This window comes from Erythrolamprus reginae, chromosome 6 (assembly GCF_031021105.1).
Source record: "Erythrolamprus reginae isolate rEryReg1 chromosome 6, rEryReg1.hap1, whole genome shotgun sequence".
NCBI classification, from domain to species: domain Eukaryota; kingdom Metazoa; phylum Chordata; class Lepidosauria; order Squamata; family Dipsadidae; genus Erythrolamprus; species Erythrolamprus reginae.
Window position 1 is genome coordinate 1300454 of NC_091955.1, and position 27401 is coordinate 1327854.

Sequence of the window (27401 nt, forward strand, 5' to 3'; positions counted from 1 at the left end):
TCTAGTTAACTGTTTTCGGGTGCCAACGAAGGCCTCCTGTCAAAAAGACTTCACCGTTTTACGATTATAAAAAAACAGGATTTATTATTCACAAGTTAACAGAATAGATTATCCAATGTGTGTGGGTCACAAACCCAAACAAAGCCTTGTAGGCGTGGAGTAACGTCTCCCTTAAACGTTTGACAGTTCATCCTGAAGACACCCAGCTATGACCAGTTGCCTCTGAAGATTGAAATGCCGGGCATGAAAATATTGACTATAGCTGAGAAAATTGCGCCTACGAAGCCACTTCCACCGTGATGGCTTCGGATTTTCCCGTCTCTTCATCTGTGCAAGTTACGTGTAACGATCCGTCCCTGAGTAAAGAAAAAGTAACATTTTTATCCTCTTATTCCTAAACGTTTACATCACAGATGTCCAGACATTGTCCACTCCAAGGCCTGTGGGCTTCAACTCCCAGAAATAAAGAGCCCGGGTGGCGGAGTGGTTAGAGTGCAGCACTGCGGGCTACTCCAGTTGACTGCTACCTGTAGTTCAGCAGTTCAAATCCCACCACCAGCCCCAGGTGGACTCAGCCTTCCGTCTTTCTTACTTTCAATAAAGACTATTTTTAATTTTTAAAAGATAAATAAATAAGAAAACCATCATATTGACAAGTTCATTCATGGTTATGAGCCAAAGGATTAATATTTTCATTTTCCGTACCTCTTCATCGTAAGGATAGTTAATATATGATGGAGACCTTCTTTCACGTCTAAATCCTGGAGTACAATCTGGTATTTTTTTTAATTAAAAAGAAAAAAGAAGCAATCACAAATATATAATTCAGTTATCGCAACGTTTCAAAATCACTGTTAGGGAAATATTCTAAGGAGGAGGTTTGTTTTAATCCTCCACTTGGGACTAAATGATAAAACGCATCAATTCTTTTCACAAAGATTTAAGATCCAACAGTAAAAGGAACTTCAGCATCCCATGTGGGAAAATTCCACTTTTTAAAATTTGTCATTTTGATCCTGGGGTTTTCATTTTGTCATATACATTTAGATATATTTCTCTCCATCTCATTGAAAAATTTAGGTTCTAATTGGATGGGAGCTACTTGAAATAGATATAAGAATTTTGATAATAGGCTCATCTTTATTACAGCTAGCCACCCCCAAAATAAAGTTTCCAAAACCTGTTCCATTCGATAAATTAATTTATCGTAATTATCTTTCTTAATGGATAAGCATTTATTTGTAATTATCGCACACACAAAAATAATTTTTTTAGCCATTTGTAAATTTAGTGTATTTTCCCATTCTTCTTTTTTGCCTTATTGTCATATTTTGGGTTAATAATTTTGTTTTTTGTTTGTTGATTTTTAATCCTGCAAGTTCTCTATAGGCTTCAATTTCTTTGACTAATTCCTGTCCCGATTCTATTTCAAAAAATACTATATCGTCAGCATAAGTTGCAGTTTATATTCCTCATTTTTAACTTTTGTTCCTTTGATTTCTTTATTACTCCACTTTTTTTATAGAACTTGAGAAGTTAAAGTGTCAAATCTTATCAGAAACATATAGGATACATAGCAAGCCATTAAGGAAACCTGTAAATTCCTAAAAAAAAAACCTAAATCAGGCTATTTTCCCCCTGCCCACCCCAAAAAAGATGTATTTCACAATAGAAATCTGTTCCCCCCAAATTGGAAAAATAGCCTTCATTTAACTTCTGCCTTCTCCCTGTGATATAGAATAGAATTTTTATTGGCCAAGTGTGATTGGACACACAAGGAATTTGTCTTGGTGCATATGCTCTCAGCGTACATAAAATAAAATATACATATTACAAGATTGCAATCCTTAAAAAAAAACCTAAATCCCTGCAATTAAACCCAATAGCAATGCTGAAATGTAAATTAATATGAAGGAACTTAGCATGATTTTAATGTAATTTATTTGACTTATATGCCTCCTCCCAATCCCGTGGGACTTCTATATTTCCTTTTGAGCAGTTATACAATTGCGCTGTAAAAATTAGCACGCTTTTCTTTCTCTACCTGTGCAAATCGGTTGTTTTCTTTTACGGGACCTTTTTCCAAAGACTCGTACAATTCCAGACAGACGGAAGAGATTTCTCCCGGGGCCTCCAGGGTGTGTTGCCTTCGAGCCGGCAAAGGAGTCCCCGACGGAAACACCACCAGGAATTTGTCAGTGCCCGACTGATCCAACGCCTGGAAAAAATTGGGAGGGCAAAAAGTTTTACTCGTTTGGGGTGAATTGTCTCCAACAGACCCGGACGAATCTTTTAATGAACTGTGGGAGAAATCATTGAACAGTAAAAAAAATAAAATTAAAAAAAGATTCTAGAAGGCAACAGCGGCCGAATTCCGTGTTTCTGGCAACTCCTGCATCCGTGAGGTTGTCAAGAACTGAAGAAGACTCATTTGCTAAATTTTATTTAGGTATTTAAAAGGAGACAAAATCTTGTGTGTACGCAGCACGTTACAGGTGCAAATCCTAGTAAGGGTATGTCTAGGTGACAAGACCATAACAAGCTCGAAATAAATCTATAACAGGCTTCCTTCCTTCACTTACCAGCAAAAATATGTAACCATGTTGAATTTTAGTTGTTTGGTTATTAAAAAGGAGGTAAAATATATGTATATGCAGCACACTACAGGTGCAAATTCAAGTAAGGGTATGCCTGTCTGATGAGACCATAACAAGCTCGAAATAGATCTATACCAGGCTCCCTTCCTTTTCACTTATTAGCAAAAATATGTTACCATGCAAAATTATAGTTGTTGACTATAAATATATATATGATTCGACACAAAAATATGTAACCCTTCCCTGGTGCAGAGCTGAAGGGATTGGATACTGTAGCCTAGAGGATAATTCTCTGCCTTACAAGGCAAATGTTGCAGGTTCAAGTCCCAGTGGCTGTGGCTAGCTGATGAGGCCAAAATAAGGCCGAAATAGATCTATCCTAGTCTCCCTTAATTTTCAAATTCAGCACATATATATATATATATCTGCCTTGCAATGGCCCCTGCATGGGGCCAAGAAGTAAAAGAAAAGAAAAGTCTGCAGAGAGGGGCGGCATACAAATTTAATAAATAATAGTAGTAGTAGTAGTAGTAATAATAATAATAATAATAATAATAATAATAATAATAATAATAATAATAATAAAAGTTGCTTCCTCCCACATTTGGGAACACCAGGGTGCTTTTGACAGAAAATCAACCATTGGCTCTTCCCTGGTAAAAGCTGATTTGGAAGTGAGCCTGTAGCACAGAGGTTAATAGCCTGCCTTGCATGCAGCAGGCTATAGGTTCAAATCCCAATAAGGGTATGTCTGGCTGATGAGACCATAACAAGGTCTAAATAGATCTATACTAGGCTGCCTTCATTTTCAGTTATCAGCAAAAATATGTAACTAACAATATGTATATATTTATTTATGTGTACGTATGTGTATATATGTGTATATACAGTATGTGCATGTATATATAAGTTTGGTCCACCTTACCTTGACCAATATGTCCTTGGCGGAACATTCAACGGAGAGCATGTCATCGTCCGAAAAAACCTGCTCCCTTCCGAGAAGGATTCCAGCTTCCATGGCCGCTCCGATGGGGATGACCTCATCGGGAGGGATGGAGTTGAGCAGGTCAACGTTAGGGAAAAGTTCTCGGATCATTTGTTGTAGTTTTGGAATACGGGCTGATCCGCCACACAGAACCACCTAGAAGAGGGTCAAGCGAATGTTAAGGACACAAACGTTAAGTGGGAAGAACCACATGAAGGGTTAATACCACTTTATAAGGCCTTGGTATAAGGCCACACTTGGAATATTTGCATTCAGTTTTGGTTGCCACGATGCAAAAAGGATGTTGAGACTCTAGAAAGAGCGCAGAGAAGAGCCACAAAGAGGATTAGGAGACTGGAGGCTAAAACATATGAAGAACAGTTGCAGGAACTGGGCATGGCTACTTTAATGAAAAGAAAGACTAAGGGAAATATGATAGCAGTGTTCCAAAATCTGATTTTAACATACTGAGATTTTAGCTTGTAGTTTTTAATCAATTAGATTTGTTGTACACGTCGTACGCTTTGGCTAAAACATATGAAGAACGGTTGCAGGAATTCATTATGTCTAGTTTAATGAAAAGAAGGGCCAGCGGAGACAGGATGGCAGCCTTCCAGTATCTCAGGGGTTGCCACAAAGAAGAGGGAGTCAAGCTCTTCTCCAAAGCACCTCAGGGCAGGACAAGAAGCAATGGGTGGAAACTAAACAAGGAGAGAAGCAACTTAGAACTAAGGAGGAATTTCCTGACAGTCAGAACAAATAACCAGTGGAACAGATGTTGCCTCCAGAAGTTGTGAATGTTCCAACACTGGAAGTTTTATGTTGGATAACATCTTTGTCTAAAGTAGTGTAGGGTTTCCTGCCTAAGCAGGGGGTTGGACTAGAAGACCTCCAAGGTCCCTTCCAACTCTGTTATTCTATTATCTCCAGCTGAAACCGAGCCACAGCAATTCTGTGGCAGAAAGTAATACATAACAGCTGGTATTTAATTAGGTATTTTCATTAACCAAGCACTGATCCAGCTAAATCCTTGATTGATTGTTCTGGGCCTTTGCTTATAACCAGTGTTGCTGGCCAGGGGGGGAGGGGGGATGAATAAAAGGACACCCTTACCTTGCTAATATCATCCGTCCCAAGTCCTGCTTGTTCCAACAATTTTTTGATGGCTTCAATGCACTTCACAAAAAGCGCAGAACAGATAAGTTCAAATCTGGCCCTGTTTGCATAGTAAGAAATTTTTTAAAAAATTATATTAGTTTGCCGACCTCGCATGCTTTCTTTTCACGCTGGGGTGGAATGTAGACTGGATTCCCAGGAGGGGGGAGGGTGCTCTTTCCCAGGAGGGAAGAAAGAGGCAGCGAAGTCTGGGGTGTCTGGTGGGCAGGAAGAGAGAGGAAATGGCTCTTCTCTAGCAATTCAGAGAGTGTATCTAGTCCAGTGTTTCCCAACCTTGGCAACTCGAAGATATTTGGACTTCAACTCCCAGAATTCCCCAGCCAGCAAGTGCTGGCTGGGGAATTCTGGGAGTTGAAGTCCAGATACCTTCGAGTTGCCAAGGTTGGGAAACACTGATCTAGTTAGGCAGAACACTTAGTCTGGAAAGATTCTGTCTGTAGGAAAACGACAATAAAACTGTTCAGATATAACTTGTCACCTTTGGGGCCCAAGACATGCATATTATTTATTTTATCTTAACTGCTAAACATTCTTTTGAGGTTCAGCAGTCTAGAAATAATAATAATAATAATAATAATTATTATTATTATTATTATATTATTAATTAGATTTGTATGCCACCCCTCTCCAAGGACTCGGAGCGGCTCACAACAACAATACATCATGTACAAGTCTAATGTTAGAAAACAATTTAAAACCCTTATTATAAAAAGAAGAACAATCACACAACCTAACAGACCATACATAAAACTATAATAGCTAGAGGGGTGGCATACAAATACAATAAATGCTAATAATAATAATTATTATTATTATTATTATTATTATTATTATTACTATTATTATTATTATATTAGTTTCCCCATGCCTGGCGATACAGGTGGGTCTTAAGCAATTTATGAAAGACAAGGAGGGTGGGGGGGGCAGTCCTGATTCCTGATCGCGGCTTACCTGGAAACATTGCAGTCAAAATCCATCCCGTCGTAGAGAGAGTCAACAAAACAATTTGCAGTTCCCAATGTCGACAAGGAGTGTTTCGCCATTTCAGCACTGTTCATTAACTTCATCATAGCCCGGGGGTTTCCTCTCACGTCGTTTTTATAACATCTGGTTTTATATAAAACAATAATAAAAATAATAATTCCGTTGTTAATCATAACAAAACATACAATTAAGTGAGCCACTATTTATCCTGGATATTTGAGAGAGGTACGTAGTCCAGAAAGGCAAAACAATAATCAAATAAAATATCAAATAAAAGGTCGTGCAGAATGCAGCTGCGAGAGCAATCATGGGCTTTCCCAAAAATGCCCATGTCACACCAACACTCCGCAGTCTGCATTGGTTGCCGATCAATTTCCGGTCACAATTCAAAGTGTTGGCTATGACCTATAAAGCCCTTCATGGCACCGGACCAGGGTATCTACGAGACCGCCTTCTGCCGCACGAATCCCAGCGACCGGTTAGGTCCCAAGAGTGGGCCTTCTCCGGGTGCCGTCAACTAAACAATGTTGTTTGGCGGGCCCCAGGGGAAGAGCCTTCTCTGTGGTGGCCCCGACCCTCTGGAACCAACTTCCCCCAGAGATTAGAATTGCCCCCACCCTCCTCGCCTTTTGTAAGCTCCTTAAAACCCACCTCTGCCGTCAGGCATGGGGGAATTGACATGTTCCCTCCCCCTAGGCCTTTACAATTTATGCATGGTATGTTTTTTTGTATGTATGTTTGGTTTTATAAATAAGGGTTTTTAAATTGTTTTAGTATTAGTTTTAGTATTGGATTTACATGACGTTTTGTACTGTTGTTGTTAGCCGCCCCGAGTCTACGGAGAGGGGCAGCATACAAATCCAATAAACAAACAAACAAACAAATAAATATTTTGTTCAGATCATTCCCTAATGTTCTGTATAAATACTAAATCAAATAGGATTCTGATATTAAAAGCTAAATAAATACACTGCTCAAAAGAAATAAAGGCAACACTTAAACAACACAATATAACTCCAAGTCAATCCAACTTCTGTGAAATCAATCTGTCCACTTAGGAAGCAACAATGATCGACAGTCAATTTCACCTGTTGTTGTGCAATTGGAATAGTTGTGCAAATGAAATATTCAATGAGAATATTTCATTCATTCACATCTAGGATGTTATTTGAGTGTATATATTTGTGTAGATTCCTCAAGACATACAAAGAAAGCCAAATAATAAAGGATTGAAAAAATTCAAATTATATCTTACTGTGCTCCTTAAACAGTTTAATAGAGGTAGTTAGTAAAGCTATAAAATACCTCTAGGATTCTCAGGGAGACGCACAACACAAACGACAGGCTTTTTCAAAAGTCTTTTTCAAAAGAACTTTCATTTTTATGTTACTGAGACCATTAAACTTATTTTTAGCTGACAATGAATGACAACCAACATTGTTCTAGATCTCGGAGCGTTTACCTCTGGAATTCCGAAGCCAGGTGTTGCGCGAGGGCTTCTGTGAAACAGGTCCCACCTATGCCGTCATCGGTGGTGGTGGAAAGCACGCGGTAGAGCCCGCTGTTGACTTCTATGACCGTGATCGAAAGCGAGGCGCCTCCCAGTTTATACACCAGCACGTTGCTTCCGTTGGCAAAACGTAAAGGAAAAAATCATTATTTTAAATCTCGAAAGTGTTAACAGCTGAGAGGCCTCGACTTACAACAACTGAGCCGAAAAGTTCTTCCACGATTATGTTATAACACTTACAAATTGCAATTATAAAACACAGGCTGAAGGGTGCCCATTTCTGGCTAATTGCCAAGGCGGCTTTTATTTCATTCATTTGCAACAGACTAGGTTGAAATATCGTATTTTTCAGAGTATAAAATGCACCTTAGTTTTTGGAGAGGAATCTGCTTACCAGGCATTCATCTGGCCAGCGTCCTTAGTCTGGTCAGCTTCAGCACATTATTTTATCCCCTGGTTAGGGCTTTAAAAAAACTTTACTCAGAGTGAGTGACAATGAAAGAGCTTGCAAGCCAATAAGAGCTGGGAACATCGTTAGCACCTGGAAAGAAACATTCGGAGCAAGTAGAGCAATGGAAAATACCCTGCAAAGACTTAGGGCTTGGAGAACATTCTTTGCAAAGAGTAACAGTGAAAGAGCTTGTAAGAGCTGGGGACATTGTTAGCACCTGGCTAGGGCTGGAAAGAAACTTTTGGAGCAAGTAGAGCAATGAAAAACCCCCTGCAAAGACTGAGGGCTTGGAAAACATTCTTTGCAGAGAGTAACAATGAAAGAGCTTGCAAGCCAGTAAGAGCTGGGGACATTGTTAGCACCTGGCTAGGGCTGGAAAGAAACTTTTGGAGCAAATAAAGCAATGAAAAAAACCTTGCAAAGACTTAGGGCTTGGAAAACATTCTTAGCAGAGAGTAACAATGAAAGAACCTGCAAGGTAAAAGCTTAGAAGATCGTTAGCAGCTAGTAAGGGCTGGGGGGGAAAAGCTTAGAAAAAAAGCTACATTCAGAGTATCTTATTCCTGAACTTTCAGCCTCTTTTAGGGAGGAAAAGGGTGCGTCTTATATTCCGAAAAATATGATAAATACAGGGGGGTGGAGAGGTTATTCTTTTAAAGAGACTTACATCAGTGTCAACATTAGCACAAATCCCAGCTAATCAGAAACCCTTAATCACCTTTTCCCATTGGGGGAATCTTGTCCAATTCCATACGCAAGTAGAGCAGCCGATGGTTCGTGAATTAGTCGAAGAACATGAAGCCCAGCGCCTTTGGCAGCTTCTCTGTAACAGACATGACCTTGGAAATCAGTCTATCAATAGAATCCTAACAGTTAGGGTCTACATAATAGACCCTTTTCCCACCATACATTATATTATATTATGTATACAGTGTTCCCTCGATTTTCACGGGTTCGAACTTCACGAAAAGTCTATACCAGTTTTTCAAAAATATTAATTTAAAAATACTTTGTGGGTTTTTTCCCTATACCATGTTTTTTTCCACCCGATGACGTCATATGTCATCACCAAACTTTTGTCCGCCTTTAATAAATATTTTTTTAAATAAACTTTAATAAATAAACATGGTGATAATAATCTAAATGGTTGCTAAGGGAATGGGAAATTGTAAAGTGTTAAGGGAAGGCTGGTGGTACTGTTCATAGCCAAAAATAGTGTATTTACTTCTGCATCTCTACTTTGCGGAAATTCAACTTTCGCAGGTGGTCTGGGAACGCATCTCCCGCGAAAATCGAGGGAACACTGTATTATCCTTGTATATTATCCTAGGTCAATCTAAACCAGTGATTCCCTTTCTTGTCAACTTCTAGATACATAAATGCCATCTTCAGAACTACTGGGTGAGTGAAGAGGTCCTGTACATTTAATAATAATAATAATCATTTAAAAATGATAAAACTTTACAACTCAGCCATGACAAAGACATTTGGGGGTTTAAGAGTTCCCAGAGATTCAAGTTACCAAGGTTGGAAAATTACTTTTGAACCATTCTAGATGTAAGTTCAGCCATGCTGCAATAATGTGCAATTAACAGAATATTTTATTTCGTTAAACTACATTAACTTGCAACAGAAAAAGAAGGTGGGGATTGTGTTTATATTCACTTCTGCGTCAAATTCAGCACAATTTGCACCTACTTTCAATATGTATTTGCATTTCAGTAATGCGATAATCGCTAGGATAGCAGCAGTATTTCAACGCCAAATATGGAGTGGTCATCATTTTAGCAATAGATGAAAATCTGAATTGGTGTTTTAATGCAGTTTCAGTTATTGGAAATTGGTAGCCCAGCATACATTTAAAAACAGTTTTTGCGTTGAGTGTCTTTCTTAGGAAAAAAACATATCCTAGAGAAAAACAGGGATAAGGTAGCTTGTACCGACTGATAAGACAGCTAAAACCTCTTCTAGTTTGGCCTGTTTTTCCCAGGGAAAAAATTCAAGATGATCTTCCACTGTTTATTTGTGACTTTTCTCTTCCCAAAGATGAGGACGAAACAGATATGCTGATGAAACTATAATTTGATATACAGTGTTCCCTCAATTTCCACGGGGGATGCGTTCCGAGACCGCACGCGAAAGTTGAATTTCCGCGAAGTAGAGATGCGGAAGTAAATACACCATTTTTGGCTATGGACAATATCACAAGCCTACCCTTTAAACCCCTAAATTACCATTTCCCATTCCCTTAACAACCATTTACTCACCATTATTACTGGTACTCACCATTGAATAAGACACTTAATGATCCTGATATTTATAAACATAATTATTTATTAACAATAATTATTTTTTTTGTTATTTATTTGCAAAAATTATTAGTTTGGCGATGAGATATGACGTCATCGTGTGGGAAAAACCGTGGTATAGGAAAAAAACCGCAAAGCATTTTTTAATTAATATTTTTTGAAAAACCGTGGTGTAGGCTATTCGCAAAGTTCGAACCCGCAAAAATCGAGGGAACACTGTATATGAAATGTGCTATTGTACTTCTGATTGATCGCAGGCGGTTGAAAGCGTAACAAATATGTAAATTAATTAAATAACTGGAATTATTTTTTTTTATATCACCGTTCGTATTAGCTGTTGAAATAACTAATTATCTGTTGTGTTTAATGGATATATACAAACTGATTAATTGATGAACTCTTTCTTCTCTTTTTTCTTTTTTTTTTTGTATGTCATATTGTATGTTTTCAATGTTTTTATGTTTTGTTTTTAATATAAATACTTCAATAAAGTGGACGAAAGACGAGCAAGACAAAGTTTAGTATTTATCTATTTGTTTGAATTTCCATGGCACCCTTCTCCATAAACTTAGGGCAGCTTATAAAAAATGCTCATATGTCCACATAGGATCTGACCTCAATTAGCATTAACTCACCCAAGGACTTTTTTCTGCTTTTCTCCAAAATCAAAAGGCACAGTAATCACGGTGTCATTCACATCTGAACCCAATGCGAATTGAGCCGTTTCTAGGGAAACATAGAATGACATCGTCAGTAGAAACTAGTTCTGCACTATTACTACTAGATTTTTCTCATCATTCCTATCACCCACCTCTTTCAATTTATGGCTGTAACGTTTTGCTTGTATCCTTAAGATTTTTATTAATATTGTTTCCTCATTGCTTTTGACCCCTATGACCATCATTAAGTGTTGCACCTCATGATTCTTGGCAAATCAGTTTTTTCCCGAACGCCCTCACTCCACTAAACAAATCATTCCCTCAACACTGTCAAACTTTTTACTAAGTCTGCACTTCTATTTCTACTTGTTTTTTTCTCATCATTCCTATCATCCTTTCCCCCCCACTTAGGACTATATGACTGTCACTTGTTGCTTGTATCTTAAGGTTTTTATTAATATTGATTGTTTCTTCATTGCTTATTTGATCCCTATGACCATCATTAAGTGTTTTTTACCTCCTGATTCTTGACTAATGTCTCTTTTCTTTTATGTACGCTGAGAGCATCTGCACCAAAGGCAAATCCCTTGTGTGTCCAATCACACTTGGCCAATAAAGAATTCTATTCTATTCTATTCTATTCCCAGAATTTAGGGTTTTTGCCCCCCAGCTTGAATACTGTACCTTTCATTTTCCTGAAGATTAACTTTGCAACATCTTCTGGAGAAACGAATTTGCCCTCTATTTCATAAGCCAGTTTTCCGTTCTTTTCAGTGACCTATGGACAAATCAACACCAGGTATGCCTCAGGTTAGTTGAACTATTGAGAAAAGATTTTTGAGAATGAGAAAATTTTGTGAGCCGCTCCGAGTTCTCGGAGAAGGGCAGCATATAAGTCTAATAAATAATAATATTAATAATAACAACAACAATAATAATAATTTTCAATGAGCACCATCCATGTTTTGCATTCACAGTATTTCTGATCCACCCACAATGCCAATTAAGTTTATATTAGAAGGAAATTAAGAATTCATTTTACAGGGGCCTTTCCAAACCAGCACCTCCGAATGCTATCGGCTACATGGCTAGGAATTGAGGGAACTAAAGTTCAGGTGATAGTTGAATAGCTGGACCACAGCACGCATGCAAAATAATCTACAAATATTACTATTATTCCCGCAAAACAAAAAATTAGGCATTCTTCTATAACCCTAACTTTAATCTCAGTGCATTTTTTTTTAACCATAAGCATCTCGTTGATAAAATAATGCTGTTCAGCAATCGCTAAATATAACATTTCCTGATTGTTGGAGCAATTAATCCGTGTAACCGTTTGTCTGCAGAAGTGGTAGATGTGCCGAAACAGGAAGGTTTTTTAAAAAAAAGATTGGATAACAATCTGAGTTCCTGCCTGGGCAGAGGGCTGGACTAGAAGACCTTCAAGGTCCCTGTCAACTGTTATTTGACATCTGCATTTTAGGGAAGCTTAAAATTATCCCCATTCTATCAAACTTCTGAATTTAAGAAATCAGGTTTGTTTTGTTTAATTTTGTTCTTTTGATTTGCTAATTCACTAGCCCTTACTCTGAGTGGGGTTTTTTTCCCCTGGAACAGACTGAATGCACGAAAAGGGAAAATATTGCTATGGTATATCCTTGTTCTGAAGAACTGGAGAAGCATCTTGGATGAGAAGTGAAACATCTTCAAGGAAAAAAACCAAGGACAGTTGCCTTTGGGGGGAAATAAAGACTCCTTTGGGTCACAAATTCATACATTTTCCCCACAAGGAAAAAAAAAGGCAAAATATGCCCTCACTTACTGAACATTTACTTTCTGTAATGTATTTTTCTGCTTGTGGGTCTCCAGAGCTGAGGAAACAAGCAAAATTGGAAGGTCCCTTAAAAATATTAAAACTTAAACAAGCAAAAATATAGTACATTATTTGTTTTTCATTGTATGGGAGTCACATTTTATGAATTCAACTTCCATTCCTGGTTTAAACAGTATAATTTCTGTACATCTTTAAATAATGGGCAAGAAAACAAACAGATGAACAAACTAAATTAATTTTGGTTACTTTCTAAACAACAGCGCTGAGACTAGAGTTTACAAACACAGCCAAAACAGACCAGTCAATAATTACATTTTAAAAGGTAAGAATTTATTCAGATACACATTAATGGAGTAGACACAATGAAGTAAGAGGGTATTTTATGGCATAATTCATACCTTCTTCCAAGAATCTGTTTCACTTTCACTACAGTATTTGAGAGATTTCTCACCCGGTTTTGCTTCGCTGCTAGACCAACAATCTAAGAAAAGGATTTAAGAGGGATTTGTTTAGAGGGGAGGAAAAGTTACATAACTTTGGTTTGAAGAGTTTTAACAAAAAAAGGAAATTTACCTCTTCCTTCTCAGAAAAGGCAACAACAGCAGGAGTTACTCGGTCTCCAGCATCATTAGCCACAACATCTGCTCGGCCATCCTACAATACACCAACATACTTACTCAGACTTTCATTTATTTATTATTTATTAGTAAAATTGATATGCCATCCAACACCATTTGGACTCTGGGCGGCTTTTATCAAGGTCCTTATGTTTTGTAAACTTATCAAGGAAAGATCAGTGGTAGATCCAGGTTTTATTTTTTTTAAAAGGTACAAGGCCAATAATTTAGATCTCTGTCCAAAAAGCTATGTGACTGATATTTTTTTTTAACTTTGGTGGTGGTGGTTGGAAATAAAGAGAAATCCTTACAAACCAACCTGATTAAAATTTAGTAAGTCAATTTTGCAATTCAATCAGTACTTATAAGACCCTACAAGTATCTGAAATAAACTCAATGTGTTCAGATAATAATAATAATAATAATAATAATAATAATAATAATAATAATAATAATTTATTAGATTTGTATGCCGCCCCTCTCCAAAGACTCATGCTGCAAGGTAGTGTCACACCAATTGATAATTCAATCCCACATTTGCTATTTATCAATCATAACAAAATAGCTTTTAGGTTAACTATTCAGAGGCTGTTTTGTAACAAATGGATTATTATTTTCTCCCCTGGAAGGCTTATTGGTTCTTTTTTTAAAAAACCGATCAGAAATCAATCCTTTTTCCGAATATTGGCCTAATTTTAATTTCATCAGATAAACCGCCTCCAAGATGCTAAAGGATGAAAGGAAAGCAGCTCTCACATCAAAGGTTTGGGGAAAAACCTTCCAGGTTCATTAAAACCTCATTAAAAATAAGCAGCTCTTCCCTAAGAAAAGTTGACTTGCATTACAAAACCATTTCTCAGGGAAAGACAGTGTATGTGTGGATGCTTTATGAGTCGCCATGTTCGAAGAGGACCTTGACATCTAATGGGTTGTGGGATGAACGCAATGTGTACGCAAGTGGCTGGTGAGGCCTATGCAGGCACAAAATGTTCTGCCACATGTTGGGCAGACAGGTGTGGGCACCATTGTGGCAGCATTTGTAGCTCTGGCTTTGCGGAGTGCTCGCTTCTCTTCTGCCATGAATGTTGGTTTGGCCTCCGATGTCTGGCAGCCTTGGTGGATCGGCATCTGCCATGTTGATTAATCTTGTGCCAGGGTTTCCCAGGAGGTGGTGTTATCATATTATAAATATTATAAGGAATAGTTGCAAAAAATGGGAGCAATTCAACCAAAGTGGTGCAAATTGCCACCCCCAGAAAAAACCCCAAATTGTAATAATAATAATAATTGCAATCTTCCTCAAACCATTTGCATTCGATCTCCTGGGTCTAATTCAAGCCCCCAGCCCCAAAGTGCAACCTTATCCCTCCTTGCAAAATATTCCCCAAAACATTTGCAACCTTCTCCATGAGATCTCCTGGGTCTAATTCAAGCCCCCAGCCCCAAAATGCAACCTTATCCCTCCTTGCAAACCCCCCCCAAAAAAACTTTTGCATTTGATCCTAAATCTAATCCAAGCCCCCAGCCCCCAAAACCCCAAAACCCAAACACTTTTGTATATGATCTCATGAGTCTAATTTAAGCCCCCAGCCCCAAAATGCAACTTCATATCCCCTTGCAACCCCCCCCCTCAAATATCAGCCGAACCCTCCTCTCTAATCCTGCCCTCCCCTTTTTATTTTGCAAATAACGACCCCTCCATTCACTTGAATGCAGGAGATACCTGGACACCCCCCCAAAGAAGACCCCCAACCCTCCTCTCTCTCTGCCCCCTCGCCTAGAAACCTAGCATCTCAGGGTCCCTCTGCTCCCAGGACCCTATTTTTCCTTCACAGTTTTCCCCCCAATTTCGTCTATTTTAGGGGAAAAAACGACACCCCCCCAACTCCTGAGCCCCCTCCTTGCCTTATAAACGGCCGCGCAGGCGCAGCTGCTCCCCAGGTGGATGCCGATCGCCGCCATCTTTGGCCGCCCTCGCCTTTACCCACAATGCACCGCGAGCGCCGCCCCGTTATTCTTCTCCTCCCCGTTCTCTCAGACGCCACGCGAGGCCAATGAAAATAAAAGACGCGCGTGACGTCACTCCACTTAGCAACCCGGTACAGCTTTTCGCCCCAAGCAGCTGGTTTTGCAAGCATGGGGCGTCCCGGGCTGTTGCAGGGCTGCGTTTTTGCGCCCTTCCTGTTGGCGGCGCTCTGTTTAAGCCCCGGGGCGTCGCCTCCTGCTCGGTGCGAAGGTGAGGAAGGGTGTGCGTGCGTTGCAACCCGCGTGCAAAATGAACTCCCCTTCCTTGCTGCTATAATTAGCTGCCCGGTGTGAATTCCAGCATGGCTGGCTTTGCATTGCATGCAACTTCTGAGCTGGAAGTTTTGTTTGGGGGTTTCATTTATTTAATTTTTTTATTTTGTCCAATACACAATACATATTGAATAGGCATGTAGTATTATATATAAAGAAAAGGATAGAATAAAAGATAAAAATAGAGAAGATATATGAAAGGAAGAAAAGATATAGGATATGAGTTATGGAGAGACAATCGGACGGGACGAAAGGCACACTATTTATTTATTTATTTATTTATTTTTATTTTATTTTTATTTTTTGTCCAATACACAATGAGGGTTTTAGTGGGTATATATATATATATATACACATAGTAAAATACATGATGAAGGTTATAGAGAAGATACTCATAGTAAAATATATCTATGAAAGAATAGAAAAGAAGATAGAGTAATAGAACATATCAATGAAAGAATAGAAGAAGAATAGAAAGAAAAGAAAGAATAGAAGAAGAGATATAGGAATAGAAGAAAGGTATATTTTCTTTGCAAAAGTATCAGGAAAGGTGGACTTTTGCATATACAGTATATTCCTTTTTTTTTTTTTTTTTAATTGAATACTGACTCACCTGAGCTGGAAGATTGGCCCTTTTTTTGCAAAAGTGTCAGGAAAGGTGCATATATTTTTATCTTTTTTAAAAAAATGCAAATTTAATATTCCCCCACGAAACGTACATACAAACAAAGAAAGAAAAGATAGACAAACAAGCATATAAACAAGCAACATATATAACGTATTCAGTTTCAGTAGTGTTCTATATATGCACATAGATAGTTATTTGCTTATCATCAATACAGTATTTTCTCACACTAGGTACATATATTTACTTGTTCTACAGAAGACATAATTTGTCAACCATATTGTTGACTATCCCTATCAAGTGACCTAATATTAGGTATTTGTATCTAGTGTGCGGAATTGTGGGTTTGTTTAGTTCTGTGTATTATTTTGTATTCATTTTGTATATTTGTGAGGAAGATGTGGATTCGTTTTTAGGGGTTTTGTTTTCCATCAATTTTATGGTGCAATGTTTCTATATTTTCATTTTATTTGGGTACAAAAGGAAGGAGTGTCTAGTTTGCTAAATTTTATACACATTTACATTTCTTTGTTAGGTAATACAATTACCCTAAAGACATTTAACAGGCATCCTCAACAGAAATTAAGGGATATTTAAATATAAATACAACGAAATTGTCATCGACAACGAAAGTCAATGCAGTTTCCCTGTGGCATCCTAAACTTCAGGATACATCTCTGTTTCCTGTAGGTGGCATAAAGCCATCGTAATGTTACCAAATTTAAGGATAAATGTAGCCTTGCTTCGAAAATTATGATCATGTGAAGGAAAAGCCCTGTTCTTTATCATAAGTCACAGAGCGGCTGGCTTTGATTACGGCAAGAATTACCCCAAACATGCCTCCAAAATGTACATCATATTTTTTTAAAAATTGAATTATTTGGAAATGCAGGATTGGATTTGAGCCTCCAATGGCAGGAAATTCAAATTTATTTTTCTTTCTTTATTTTTATTTCAATTTATAAGACGGACTCAGAGTAGTGTACGGCAATAAAACAGGATACAAAGTGAGAAACCCCGCCATAAAAGACATTCGTCTATCGTTCACCACTATCACATCAAATGTTGTAAATATCTACAAGTATCTCACTGCGTACACGTAAAACTTGGTCTCACTTTGTGGTATGAGTTAAGTAAATAATGATAAAAAAGTGACTTATGACTGTTTTTCACACTTATGACCGTTGTGGCATCCCCACGGAAATGTGATTTACATTCAGATGCTTGGAAATTGACCCACATTTATGACTGTTGCAGTGTTCCGGGATCACGTGACACACACCCCTTCTGCAACCTCAATTTAGAAACCAGATTCACTTAAGAACGTGTCACTAACTTAAACAGCTGCAGTGATTCACTTAACAACCGTGGCAAGAGAGATTGTAAAACAGGGCAGAACTCGCGTAACAAATGAGGGGGAGTGGCCTACGCTTAACAGGAGTGGCGTGATAAAACTGCAAGCATGTGATTGTGTCTGAAATTCAGACACTGAAATTTCAAGGAAGGAAGGAAAACAGTATACTGTAACAGAATGAGAAGGAAGGAAGGAACGGAAGGAAAGAAGGAAAACAGAATAACAGAAAAACAAAGAAGGAAGGAATGGAAGGAAGGAAGGAAAGAAGGAAAACAATAATAACAAAGTTAGTTGGAAGGAAGGAAGGAAGGAAGGAAGGAAGGAAGGAAGGAAGGAATGGAAGGAAGGAAGGAAGGAAGGAAGGAAAACAATAATAACAAAGTTAGTTGGAAGGAAGGAAGGAAGGAAGGAATGGAAGGAAGGAAAGAAAGAAGGAAAACAATAATAACAAAGTTAGTTGGAAGGAAGGAAGGAAGGAATGGAAGGAAGGAAGGAAGGAATGGAAGGAAGGAAGGAAGGAAAGAAGGAAAACAATAATAACAAAGTTAGTTGGAAGGAAGGAAGGAAGAAAATAGACATGGGAGAGAGAGAAGAAGGAAGAAATTTCAACCTAAAATGAGTTTTGAATTTTATTTGTTTTCATTTTATGAAATACTAATGAATCCTACCTTTCACATTGGAAGGTCTTGGTGATCCACTTGTTTAACTTACGCGTTGTGTGTGTCTACTTTTTCACTTCTTGTTCTTCTTTTACAGTATGTCAAGATTTTCTGGAAAGATTCTACAGCTCTTTGAAAGGGAAACATTCTGATTTCTCCAGGGCTTCTATAGAAGAGGAATTAATGAAGACTTGCACGAAGGCAAAAGGGAAAGAACTCCGCTTGGTATGACCTTCTCTCCTCTTCTTTCCATCAGCTCAGATTAGATAAAACTTTGTGTCCTTCAAATCCATTTTGACCTCTAGTAAATTCACCCACATTGCTGTGACGATGTCTTCACAATACTACAAAACAATTTCTTTCTTCCAGAGTGTATGTGGATATTTTACCCGCACTTTTGTCTGAGCTTCCACCGCCGGTTTTTCTAGTTCTCCTTCGTTGTCCCCTATCCAACTATTAATGAGACCTATCATGGTGAAGCTTCTAAGTTCTTGAGATATTGTATTGGCAGTTCTGTGTTAGCAAAAACCTCAGAAGAGAAGGATTTAAGGGTTGTGATTTCTGACAGTCTCAAAATGGGTGAACAGGGTGGTCAGGCGATAGGGAAAGCAAGTCAAACGCTTGGCTGCATAGCTAGAAGTATCACAAGCAGGAAGAGGGAGATTGTGATCCTGCTATATAGAGCGCTGGTGAGACCCCATTTGGAATAATACTGTGTCCAGTTCTGGAGACCTCACCTACAAAAAGAGATGGATCAAACGGAACGGGTCCAAAGACGGGCTACAAAAAGGGTGGAAGGTCTTAAGCATGAAACTGATCAGGAAAGACTCCATGAACTCCATCTGTATAGTCTGGAGGACAGAAGGGAAAGGGGGGACAGGATCGAAACATTTAAATATGTTAAAGGGTTAAATAAGGTTCAGGAGGGAAGTGTTTTTAATAGGAAAGTGAACACAAGAACAAGGGGACACAATCTGAGGTGAGTTGGGGGAAAGATCAGAAGCAACGTGAGAAAATATTATTTTACTGAAAAGAGTAGTAGATGCTTGGAACAAACTTCCAGCAGACGTGGTTGGTGAATCCACAGTAACTGAATTTATTAAACATGCCTGGGATAAACCTATATCCATTGTAAGATAAAATACAGGAGATAGTATAAGGGCAGACTAGATGGACCAGGAGGCCTTTTTCTGCCGTCAATCTTCTGTGTTTCATTGTTTCTATCATTTCGTTCGAAGGCTTCCGGCTATGAAACCTCAAGGAAGAGAACAAGGATGCCCTGTGTTGTGGTTTGCTCACGTCCTGCACAAGTAGACATGGACTCTGAGGACGCAGAGACTGTGGAGGTGCAGTACAGGCGTCCTGCGTTCTTGTCACCTGTAGCAGTGAAGATGATGAAGGGTCAGGGTCAGGACAACAGGGGTCTTCTGCACTTCCTGGGATGAGTGAATCAGCACTTCCTGTGAGGAATGACTTTGCACTTCCTTCGCTGAGTGACTCAGGAGAAGAGGAGGAGCCTTTTCTGGATGCCAGAGTGCGCGGGGCATCTAGGAGACATGAGTGGTTGGCTAAGAGGAGATTTGCTCATGGGTAGTACTGCTGGCTATTGAGTCACACCCCACACACTATTTAAGGGTGAGGGGTGCCCCGCCTTGTTACAGAGAACAATGCAATTCATTGTGGAAAGATCTCGTGTCAGTTCTTGGATTCACTTTGTGTTTTAAAACAATATAAAGAGCTTCAGTTTTCCCCTTCGCTTTTGACTTCAACTTTTCTGTCTGTTCAGGAATTTTGCAATAATAATAATAATAATAATTATTATTATTATTATTATTACTATTATTACTATTATTATTATTATTAGATTTGTATGCCGCCCCTCTCTGAGGTCTCGGAGCGGCTCACAACAACAATACACCATGTAAAAATCTAATGTTAGAAAACAATTTAAAACCCTTATTGTAAAAAGAAGAACGATCACACAACCTAATAGACCATACATAAAACTATAATAGCTAGCGGTATATTAGTTTCCCCATGCCTGGCGATACAGGTGGGTCTTAAGCAATTTACGAAAGACAAGGAGAGTGGGGACAGTCCTGATTCCAAAGGCCCGGGGCCGCCACAGAGAAGGCTCTTCCCCTGCCTCCCGCCAGACGGCATTGTTTAGTCGACGGGACCCGGAGAAGGCCAACTCTGTGGGACCTAATCTGTCGCTGGGATTCGTATGCCGCCCCTCTCCGGAGACTCGGATAAACTGATAAGACTTTGCTAGACTTGAATTCTCTTTCTGAACAGACTTTTTAAAGGCTTGTAAAAGACTGAAGCTGTTGTAGATATTACATCTTTTTATTTGTTATTTCTGGTGTGCATCTGATTACTGGGGCTCGGTGCTAGACAGAAGGCCCTGGTCCCTAACCATTCATTTCTCCTTTGTGTTAATTCTCCGTAGTGCTATTACCTCGGGGCTACCGAGGACGCAGCTACCAAGATCCTCACCGAAGTCAGTCGGCCAATGAGTGGACACGTCCCTGTGACAAAAATCTGCGAGAAACTGAAGAAAGTCGACATTCAGATTTGTGAACTCAAACACGGTACGGATGAAAGCGACAAATGGAAGGGGTTTAAAGCCTGTGATTAAGAACCTTTCGGCTCTTGGCACAGGGTTTACAACTTGTTTACTCCTTGTGGGAAAGCACGGATAATCCTGATTTACTAAAGGCAGGAACCTCCAAACATGGCCACTCTAGAGTTCTCCAGCCAGCATAGCTAGCTGGAGAACTCTGGGAGTTGAAGTCCACAAGTCTTAAAGTGGCCAGGGTTGAAGACCTCTGACTCAAGATGTGGGTTTTTCAATGCCTGCGGCTATCACAGCAGACCATCCTGTCCACTCTTTGCCCTTTCAGATATGAGCCTAGAGAACGGCCAGCCAATCAGCTCTGAGAAGGAGAGGGAGTGAGAGAAAGAGAGTTATGGAAAAAGAGAAAGAGCCAGGGAAAGAGGCAGTGAGAGAGAGAGAGAGATGGAAAGACAGAGAGAGACATAAGAGAAAGAGAGAAAAAGAGAGGTGGGAGAGAGAGTAAGAGTTAAAGAGAGATGGAAAGGGAGAGAAAGAGAGAAACAAAAGAAAGAAAGAAAGAAAAGGGGGAGAGAGAAAGAGGTAAAGAGAGAGATGGAAAGAGAGGGAGAGAGGGAGATGGAAAGGGAGAGAAAGAGAGAAACATGAAAGAAAAAAGGGGGAGAAAGAGGGAAAGAGAGAGACGGAAAGAGAGAAAGGGAGAGAAAGAGAGACACAAGAGAAAGAGAAAAAGAGGTGGGAGAGAGAGAAAGAGGTAAAGAAAGATGGAAAGGGAGAGAAAGAGAGAAACAAAAGAAAGAAAAGTGGGAGAGAGAAAGAGGTAAAGAGAGAGATGGAAAGGAAGGGAGAGAGGGAGATGGAAAGGGAGAAAAAGAGAAACAGAAAAGAAAGAAAAAAGAGGGAGAGAGAAAGGGGGAAAGAGACAGAAAGAGAGAAAGAGGGAGAGAAAGAGAAAGGGAGAGAGAAGAAACAGAAAGAGAAAAAGAGAGAGATGAAAGAGAAAGAGGGAAAGAAAGAGATAGAAAGAGAACAGAAGAAAGGGAGAGAAGAAAGAGAGGGAGAAAAAGAGAGAAATGGAAAGAGAGAAAGGAGAGAAAGAGTGAGAGAAGAAAGGGAAAAAGAAAAGAGAGAGAGTATGGTTCTACTTATTGTATTGGGAAAATCCTAAACATCTGTACACAGGCCTGTGTCCAAATATTCTCCCTGCCCGCACGTTCAGTCCAGAAATATAAACCTAAAGGAACTTTAAGAAGGGAACGCGAGGCTCCGTGAGTTGATGGAAAGTTCTCCACGAGGCTTGGCCTTTTCCATTAAGAAGAGCAACCCCACTGCGTTCAGAAAAGAAAAACGAGAATGAGAACAATTTGTGAGGCTGTGTGCATAGAGTTGCGTTATTAATGATTTCCATATTCGGAGACACACACCACATCTGCGCTTGAGGCTTCCTGCATTCCAAACCTAGAAATGGAATGACCCATAAGGAGAAACGTTTGGGAAGAGGGGAGCTAGTCAAAGCAGGGACCGAAAAGCTTTGTTGCGCATGATGCTCAAGGATAACACGTACAAAACCAATGCGGAGCTCTGCCCATAAATTTATTTATTTATTTATTTTGTCCAAAACACAATAATACACAATAGAATAGAATAGAATAGAATTTTTATTGGCCACACAAGGAATTTGTCTTGCTGCATATGCTCTCAGCGTACATAAAATAAAATATACATTTGTCAAGAATCATGTGGTACAACACTTAATGATTGTCATAGGGGTCAAATAAGCAATGAAGAAGCAATATTAATAAAAATCTTAGGAAATAAGCAACAATGAAGGTTATAGAGGATACGTGCGAAGTAAAATACATCAAAGAAAGAAGAGAAGAGAAAATATAGGAATAAAATATATCAATGAGAGAATAGGAGAAAAGATATAGGGATAGAAGAGAAGATATAGGAGATATAGGAGAGACTATAGGACAGGGGTCGGAAGGCAAGCTATTTATTTTTATTTATTTATTTGTTTGTTTTGTCCAATTCACAATAATACACAATAATAATAGAGGATATATACAAGTAGAATGTATCAAAGAGAAGAGAAATAGAAGAGATAGAAGAGAAGATATATGAAATATAGGAGAGACTATAGGACAGCGGACAGTAAGCACGCTGGTGCACTTATGTACGCCCCTTACTGACCTCTTAGGAATCTGGAGAGGTCAACCGTGGATAGTCTAAGGGGAAAATGTTGGGGGTTAGGGGATGACACTATGGAGTCTTCGACAACTTGATTACTAAAGTTGTATTTTTTACAGTCAAGTTTGGAGCGGTTAATATTAAGCTTGAATCTGTTGTGTGCTCTTGTGTTGTTGTGGTTGGAGCTGAAGTAGTCTTTGACAGGCAGGACGTTACAGCATATGGTCTTGTGGGCAATCCTTAGATCATGTTTGAGGCGTCGTAGTTCTAAGTTTTCTAGACCCAGGATTGTCTAGTCTCATAGGGTCTGCGGCATCTGTGGCTTAAACGGGGCCAACTTGATGTCACTCACGTCAAGGGTTTGGGTTAGAGTTAGGGTGCCTGGCCTCTCCACGCCTCAAAGAGATACAATTTCCCTCTCTATCTATTATGACTGAACTGTGTCCAGTTCTGGAGACCTCACCTACAAAAAGAGATCCATCCTAAGATAAAACACAGGAAATAGTATAAGGGCAGACTAGATGGACCAGGAGGTCGTTTCCTGCCGTCAGTCTTCTATGTTTCTAAGAACCAAAATACACTCTTTAATTCTATGTATTTATACCATATGCGTATATATATATATTACACACAGACACACAAAAATATACATTATCTCCTATATAAACTGTATGCAGCTCTTCTAAAACACTGTTTCCCAACCTTGGCAACTTGAAGATATCTGGACTTCAACTCCCAGAAGTCCCCAGCCAGCATTCGCTGGCTGGGGAATTCTGGGAGTTGAAGTCCAGATATCTTCAAGTTGCCAAGGTTGGGAAACACTGTTCTAAAATTATACACATTCAACCTCATTTACTGCAATAGGAAAAACATCCCCAGAGCCCAGAAGGGGGGAAAAAGGAAAAAAAATGTCAAAATTTCTCTACCTGTTCTGCGTACCTGACCATACCTGTAGGAGCCCATCGCTGGTGTTGGACCAGAAACACACTGCACATTTTGTGGGTTTGCCTTTGATTAAAAACTGTTTCCTTTAACTTTTACATTGAGGGCTTGAATGATTAACCTATAGATGTAACCTATAGATCTCTGATTTGGCTCACCTGCTTTTTGCAGAGAGGCAACTGGATTTAACTTGGGTGGATCTCTCCAAGATGAAGGTGGCTGAACTGAAGAAGATCCTGGAGAGCTGGGGAGAGGCTTGCAGAGCTTGTGCCGAAAAAACAGACTTTGAGGACCTGATTAAGGAGGTGGCCCCCAAGCACACTGCCCCTCCTGCTAACCCCGAGCTTTGAGGGACGCTACTTCGCCCGAAATGTCTGCTTTCCACACCGTCAAGTTTGGATTTCATTCACCGGGAACCATCTGAAGGGTTTTGTCTTGCACAGCAGCCCCAAAAATGTAAACTCAAAACACACAAAGGTTTTTTTACACAAAACAAGGTTATTTTTATCAGATGTCTGTTGCTTCACAAACGCTGCATTAAACAAAGTCTCTGCTTTTGCAAAAATCCAAATTGATAAGAGAACAACTCCCACACTCTGGCTTCTCAGCCGACAGTCACTCACAAGAATTGAACCCTAGAACTGACCAGTAATTAATCCAAGTTTGTCAGACAGAATACAGGCTGTTTCTCTTCCGAAGTCTTGCAAAGAGAACCTAAGAACCTAAGAAGAGCCCTGCTGAATCAGGCCAAAGCCCATCGAGTCCAGCATTCTGTGTCACCCAGTGGCCCCCCAATTGTCCAGGGGGATCTTGAGTAGAAAGAGAAGGCAAGACCCTCCCTTTCCCTGGACCCCCAACAAATGGAACTCAAGGGAACCCTGCCTGCCTCAACCAACATAGAGGCGGCACTTGGACACCCGTTTCAATCACCACCTATGATACACTTGGTATCCATGAATCTGTCTCATCCTGCCTTGAAGCTCTCCAAGCTGACAGCTGTCACAACCTCTTCTGGAAGTGAATTCCATAAACCAAGGACCCTCTGGGGGAAGAAATATTTCCCTTTATTTGTCCTCGCTTTCTTACCTGTGAGCTTTAGGGAGGGACCCCTCGTCCTAGTATTGTGGGATAGAGAAGATAATTTTTCTCCATCCACCTTTTCTATCCCATGCAGGATTTTATACCCTTGGATCAAGTCCCCCCTCAAACGCCGTCTTTCAAGGCTGAAGAGACCAAGGCATTGCAACCTGGTTCCATAAGGGTGGGGCTCCTTTATGAAAGAAAATGGGGGTTTGACAGCACTCTCAAAACCTCTCCCCTTAAATATTCTTGGACATAGAAGATAGGTAGGTAGGCAGGCAGGCAGACAGACAGACAGACAGACAGATATGAGAATAGGCAGAAAGAAAAAGAGAAAGAAAGAAAGAAATGAGAGAGAAGATAGACAGATGATAGACAGACAGGCAGATAGAGAAATAGAGATAGATAGATAGATAGATAGATAGATAGATAGATAGATAGATAGATAGATAGATAGATAGATAGATAGATAGAGTGTGTGTGGCCAAAATTTCACCTTTCACCTGCTGACTGTCCAAAGGGGGGAAAACCCAAGATCCAACCTTCTGGGCCAGCAGCCAAGCTGTGAAACAGCCATTGCAGGCAAAACGCAGGGTAGGGATTGTGAACTTCTTCAGATCTTTTGTCCCTGAACATCATCCAACTTTCCCAACTCCCTGAAATCAGGTTCAAAAGTGGAATTTCTTTCTTCAATCCGGCCGTGTGGATTTTCCAGCCAAAGAAAAGGAAGGAGCAGTCTTTAACATTTGCAAACACATCGCAAGGAGAAACTTGGGTCAAAGTGAGTTGGTTGATGTCTTTGAATGTGTTAATGCTGTTTGAAAAGCTTGAATAAATTTTCTGGGTGCTTCTTTGTATTCTTCAGCTGTTCTAATAGAAATATTAAAATGTCAGCGTCCTCGAGAGAAATTACCTCTGCAGACACTCATTTTTCAACCCTCTGACAATCCGGGGGGAAGAAGTAACCATGGGTCAGTTCATTTGCTGGAGCCCAAAAGTCAGAGGTAATTAACCTGCGCTTCATGAAAAGTTCATCGTTCTCCGAGAGACGGAGAACAGTTTCAAAATCATCCAAAGAAGAGGGGGAAGGAAGAGGACAGCTGGTGCTAAAATCCATCTTGGAGAACCTCAACCTAAACGAGCTCTGTTGGTGATTTGCCAACCGGCGAGAAAACCTGTTTGCAAAACCTGTAAACTTTGTCAGAGTTGAGTAGATTGTGAAAAATGGAACAAAAAACACTCCGTCGACAAAAGATGACGTCCATCCAGATGGGAAAAAAATTGTCCATGTCATCATCATCATCATCATCATAATAATAATAATAATAATAATAATAATAATAATAATGGTGACGGTAAAGAACTGGTGGGATCATAAACCTGAGAAAGTAGTTGAAAACAAACAGGCCAAAATACTTTGGGACTTTCAAATTCAAACTGACAAGATTTTTGGAACACAATACACCGGACCTCATGATTGTGGAAAAGAAAAAAGTGTGGATCGTTGATGTCATCATACCAGGCAACAGTCGAATTGATGATATTATTTTACTGAAAGAGTAGTAGATGCTTGGAACAAACTTCCAGCAGACGTGGTTGGTAAATCCACAGTAACTGAATTTAAACATGCCTGGGATAAACATAGATCCATTGTAAGATAAAATACAGGAAATAGTATAAGGGCAGACTAGATGGACCAGGAGGTCTTTTTCTGCCGTCAGTCTTCTATGTTTCTATGAGAAACAACAAGAAAAACGTAACCGGTATTATGATCTTAAAATCAAACTACAACGACTGTGGAATAAACCAGTACAGATGGTCCCAGTGGTAATCGACACACTGGGTTCTGTGCCCAACGATTTCAGCCGGCATTTGGAAACAATAAACATTGACTAAATCACGGTCTGTCCGTTGCAAAAGGCCACCCTACTTGGATCTATGTGCATCATATGAAAATACATCACATAGCCCTAGACGCTTGGGAAGTGTTCGACTTGTGATATTGCGATATGAAATCCAGCATGTCAATCTCATTTGCTGTGTATTACTGTTTTTTGTAAATAATAATAACAGCAACAACAGAGTTGGAAGGGACCTTGGAGGTCTTCTAGTCCAGTGATTTTCAACCTTTTTTGAGCCACGGCACATTTTTTACATTTACAAAACCCTGGGGCACATTGAACCGCGCGGGGGGGGGGGGGGGGGCGGGCTAAAGGTTTGGACAAAAAAATTATCTCTCTCTCTTCCTCCCTTTCGCTCTATTCCTTTCTCCCTCCCTCTTTTTCTCCCTTCCTTCCTCTTTCTTTCTCTCTCTCTCCCTCTCTCCCTCTTTCTTTCTCTTCCTTCCTTCCTCTCTTTTTTGTTCTTTCTCTCTCCCTCCCTACGTCCCTCTATGTCTTTCTCTCTCTCTCCTTCCCTCTCTCTCTCTCTTGCTTTCTTTCTCTCTTTCTCTCTCTCTTTCTTTCTTTTCTTCTCTTTCTCTCTTGCTTTCTTTCTCTCTTGTTTTCTTTCTCTCTCTTTCTTTCTCTCTTTCTTTCTCTCTCTCTTGCTTTC

At 39.6% G+C, this 27401-nt stretch overlaps 2 protein-coding genes across 2 annotated transcripts; one reads left to right on the forward strand and one right to left on the reverse strand.

Annotated features, from left to right (window-relative positions):
- Window positions 1-56: 56 nt before the first annotated feature.
- Window positions 57-15419, reverse strand: HSPA14 (heat shock protein family A (Hsp70) member 14). The gene is made up of 14 exons (XM_070754961.1): window positions 15028-15419; window positions 13079-13159; window positions 12904-12986; window positions 12494-12542; window positions 11356-11449; window positions 10648-10738; window positions 8422-8526; window positions 7205-7366; window positions 5710-5865; window positions 4696-4798; window positions 3523-3738; window positions 2045-2218; window positions 706-773; window positions 57-356 (listed from the first exon to the last, which is right to left on the reverse strand). Exons 1-14 carry the CDS (start codon window positions 15082-15084, stop codon window positions 278-280), a joined length of 1518 nt encoding a protein of 505 aa, XP_070611062.1. The 5' UTR covers window positions 15085-15419; the 3' UTR covers window positions 57-277.
- CDNF (cerebral dopamine neurotrophic factor) lies at window positions 15259-24187 on the forward strand. The gene is made up of 4 exons (XM_070754684.1): window positions 15259-15358; window positions 18156-18283; window positions 20511-20652; window positions 23940-24187. The coding sequence occupies exons 1-4, from the start codon at window positions 15259-15261 to the stop codon at window positions 24116-24118; spliced, it is 549 nt and encodes a 182-aa protein (XP_070610785.1). The 3' UTR covers window positions 24119-24187.
- Window positions 24188-27401: the final 3214 nt, after the last annotated feature.

Coding starts and splice junctions, on each gene's coding strand:
- CDNF (XM_070754684.1), top strand. CDS start 15,259: ATGGGGCGTCCCGGGCTGTTGCAGGGCTGCGTTTTTGCGCCCTTCCTG. Junction 18,284..20,510: donor AAGGGAAAGAACTCCGCTTG/GTATGACCTTCT, acceptor AATTCTCCGTAG/TGCTATTACCTCGGGGCTAC. Junction 20,653..23,939: donor GATTTGTGAACTCAAACACG/GTACGGATGAAA, acceptor TGCTTTTTGCAG/AGAGGCAACTGGATTTAACT.
- HSPA14 (XM_070754961.1), bottom strand. CDS start 15,084: ATGGCGGCGATCGGCATCCACCTGGGGAGCAGCTGCGCCTGCGCGGCC. Junction 4,799..5,709: donor TTTGACTGCAATGTTTCCAG/GTAAGCCGCGAT, acceptor CTATGCAAACAG/GGCCAGATTTGAACTTATCT. Junction 3,739..4,695: donor GGACGGATGATATTAGCAAG/GTAAGGGTGTCC, acceptor ACCCTCTTCTAG/GTGGTTCTGTGTGGCGGATC.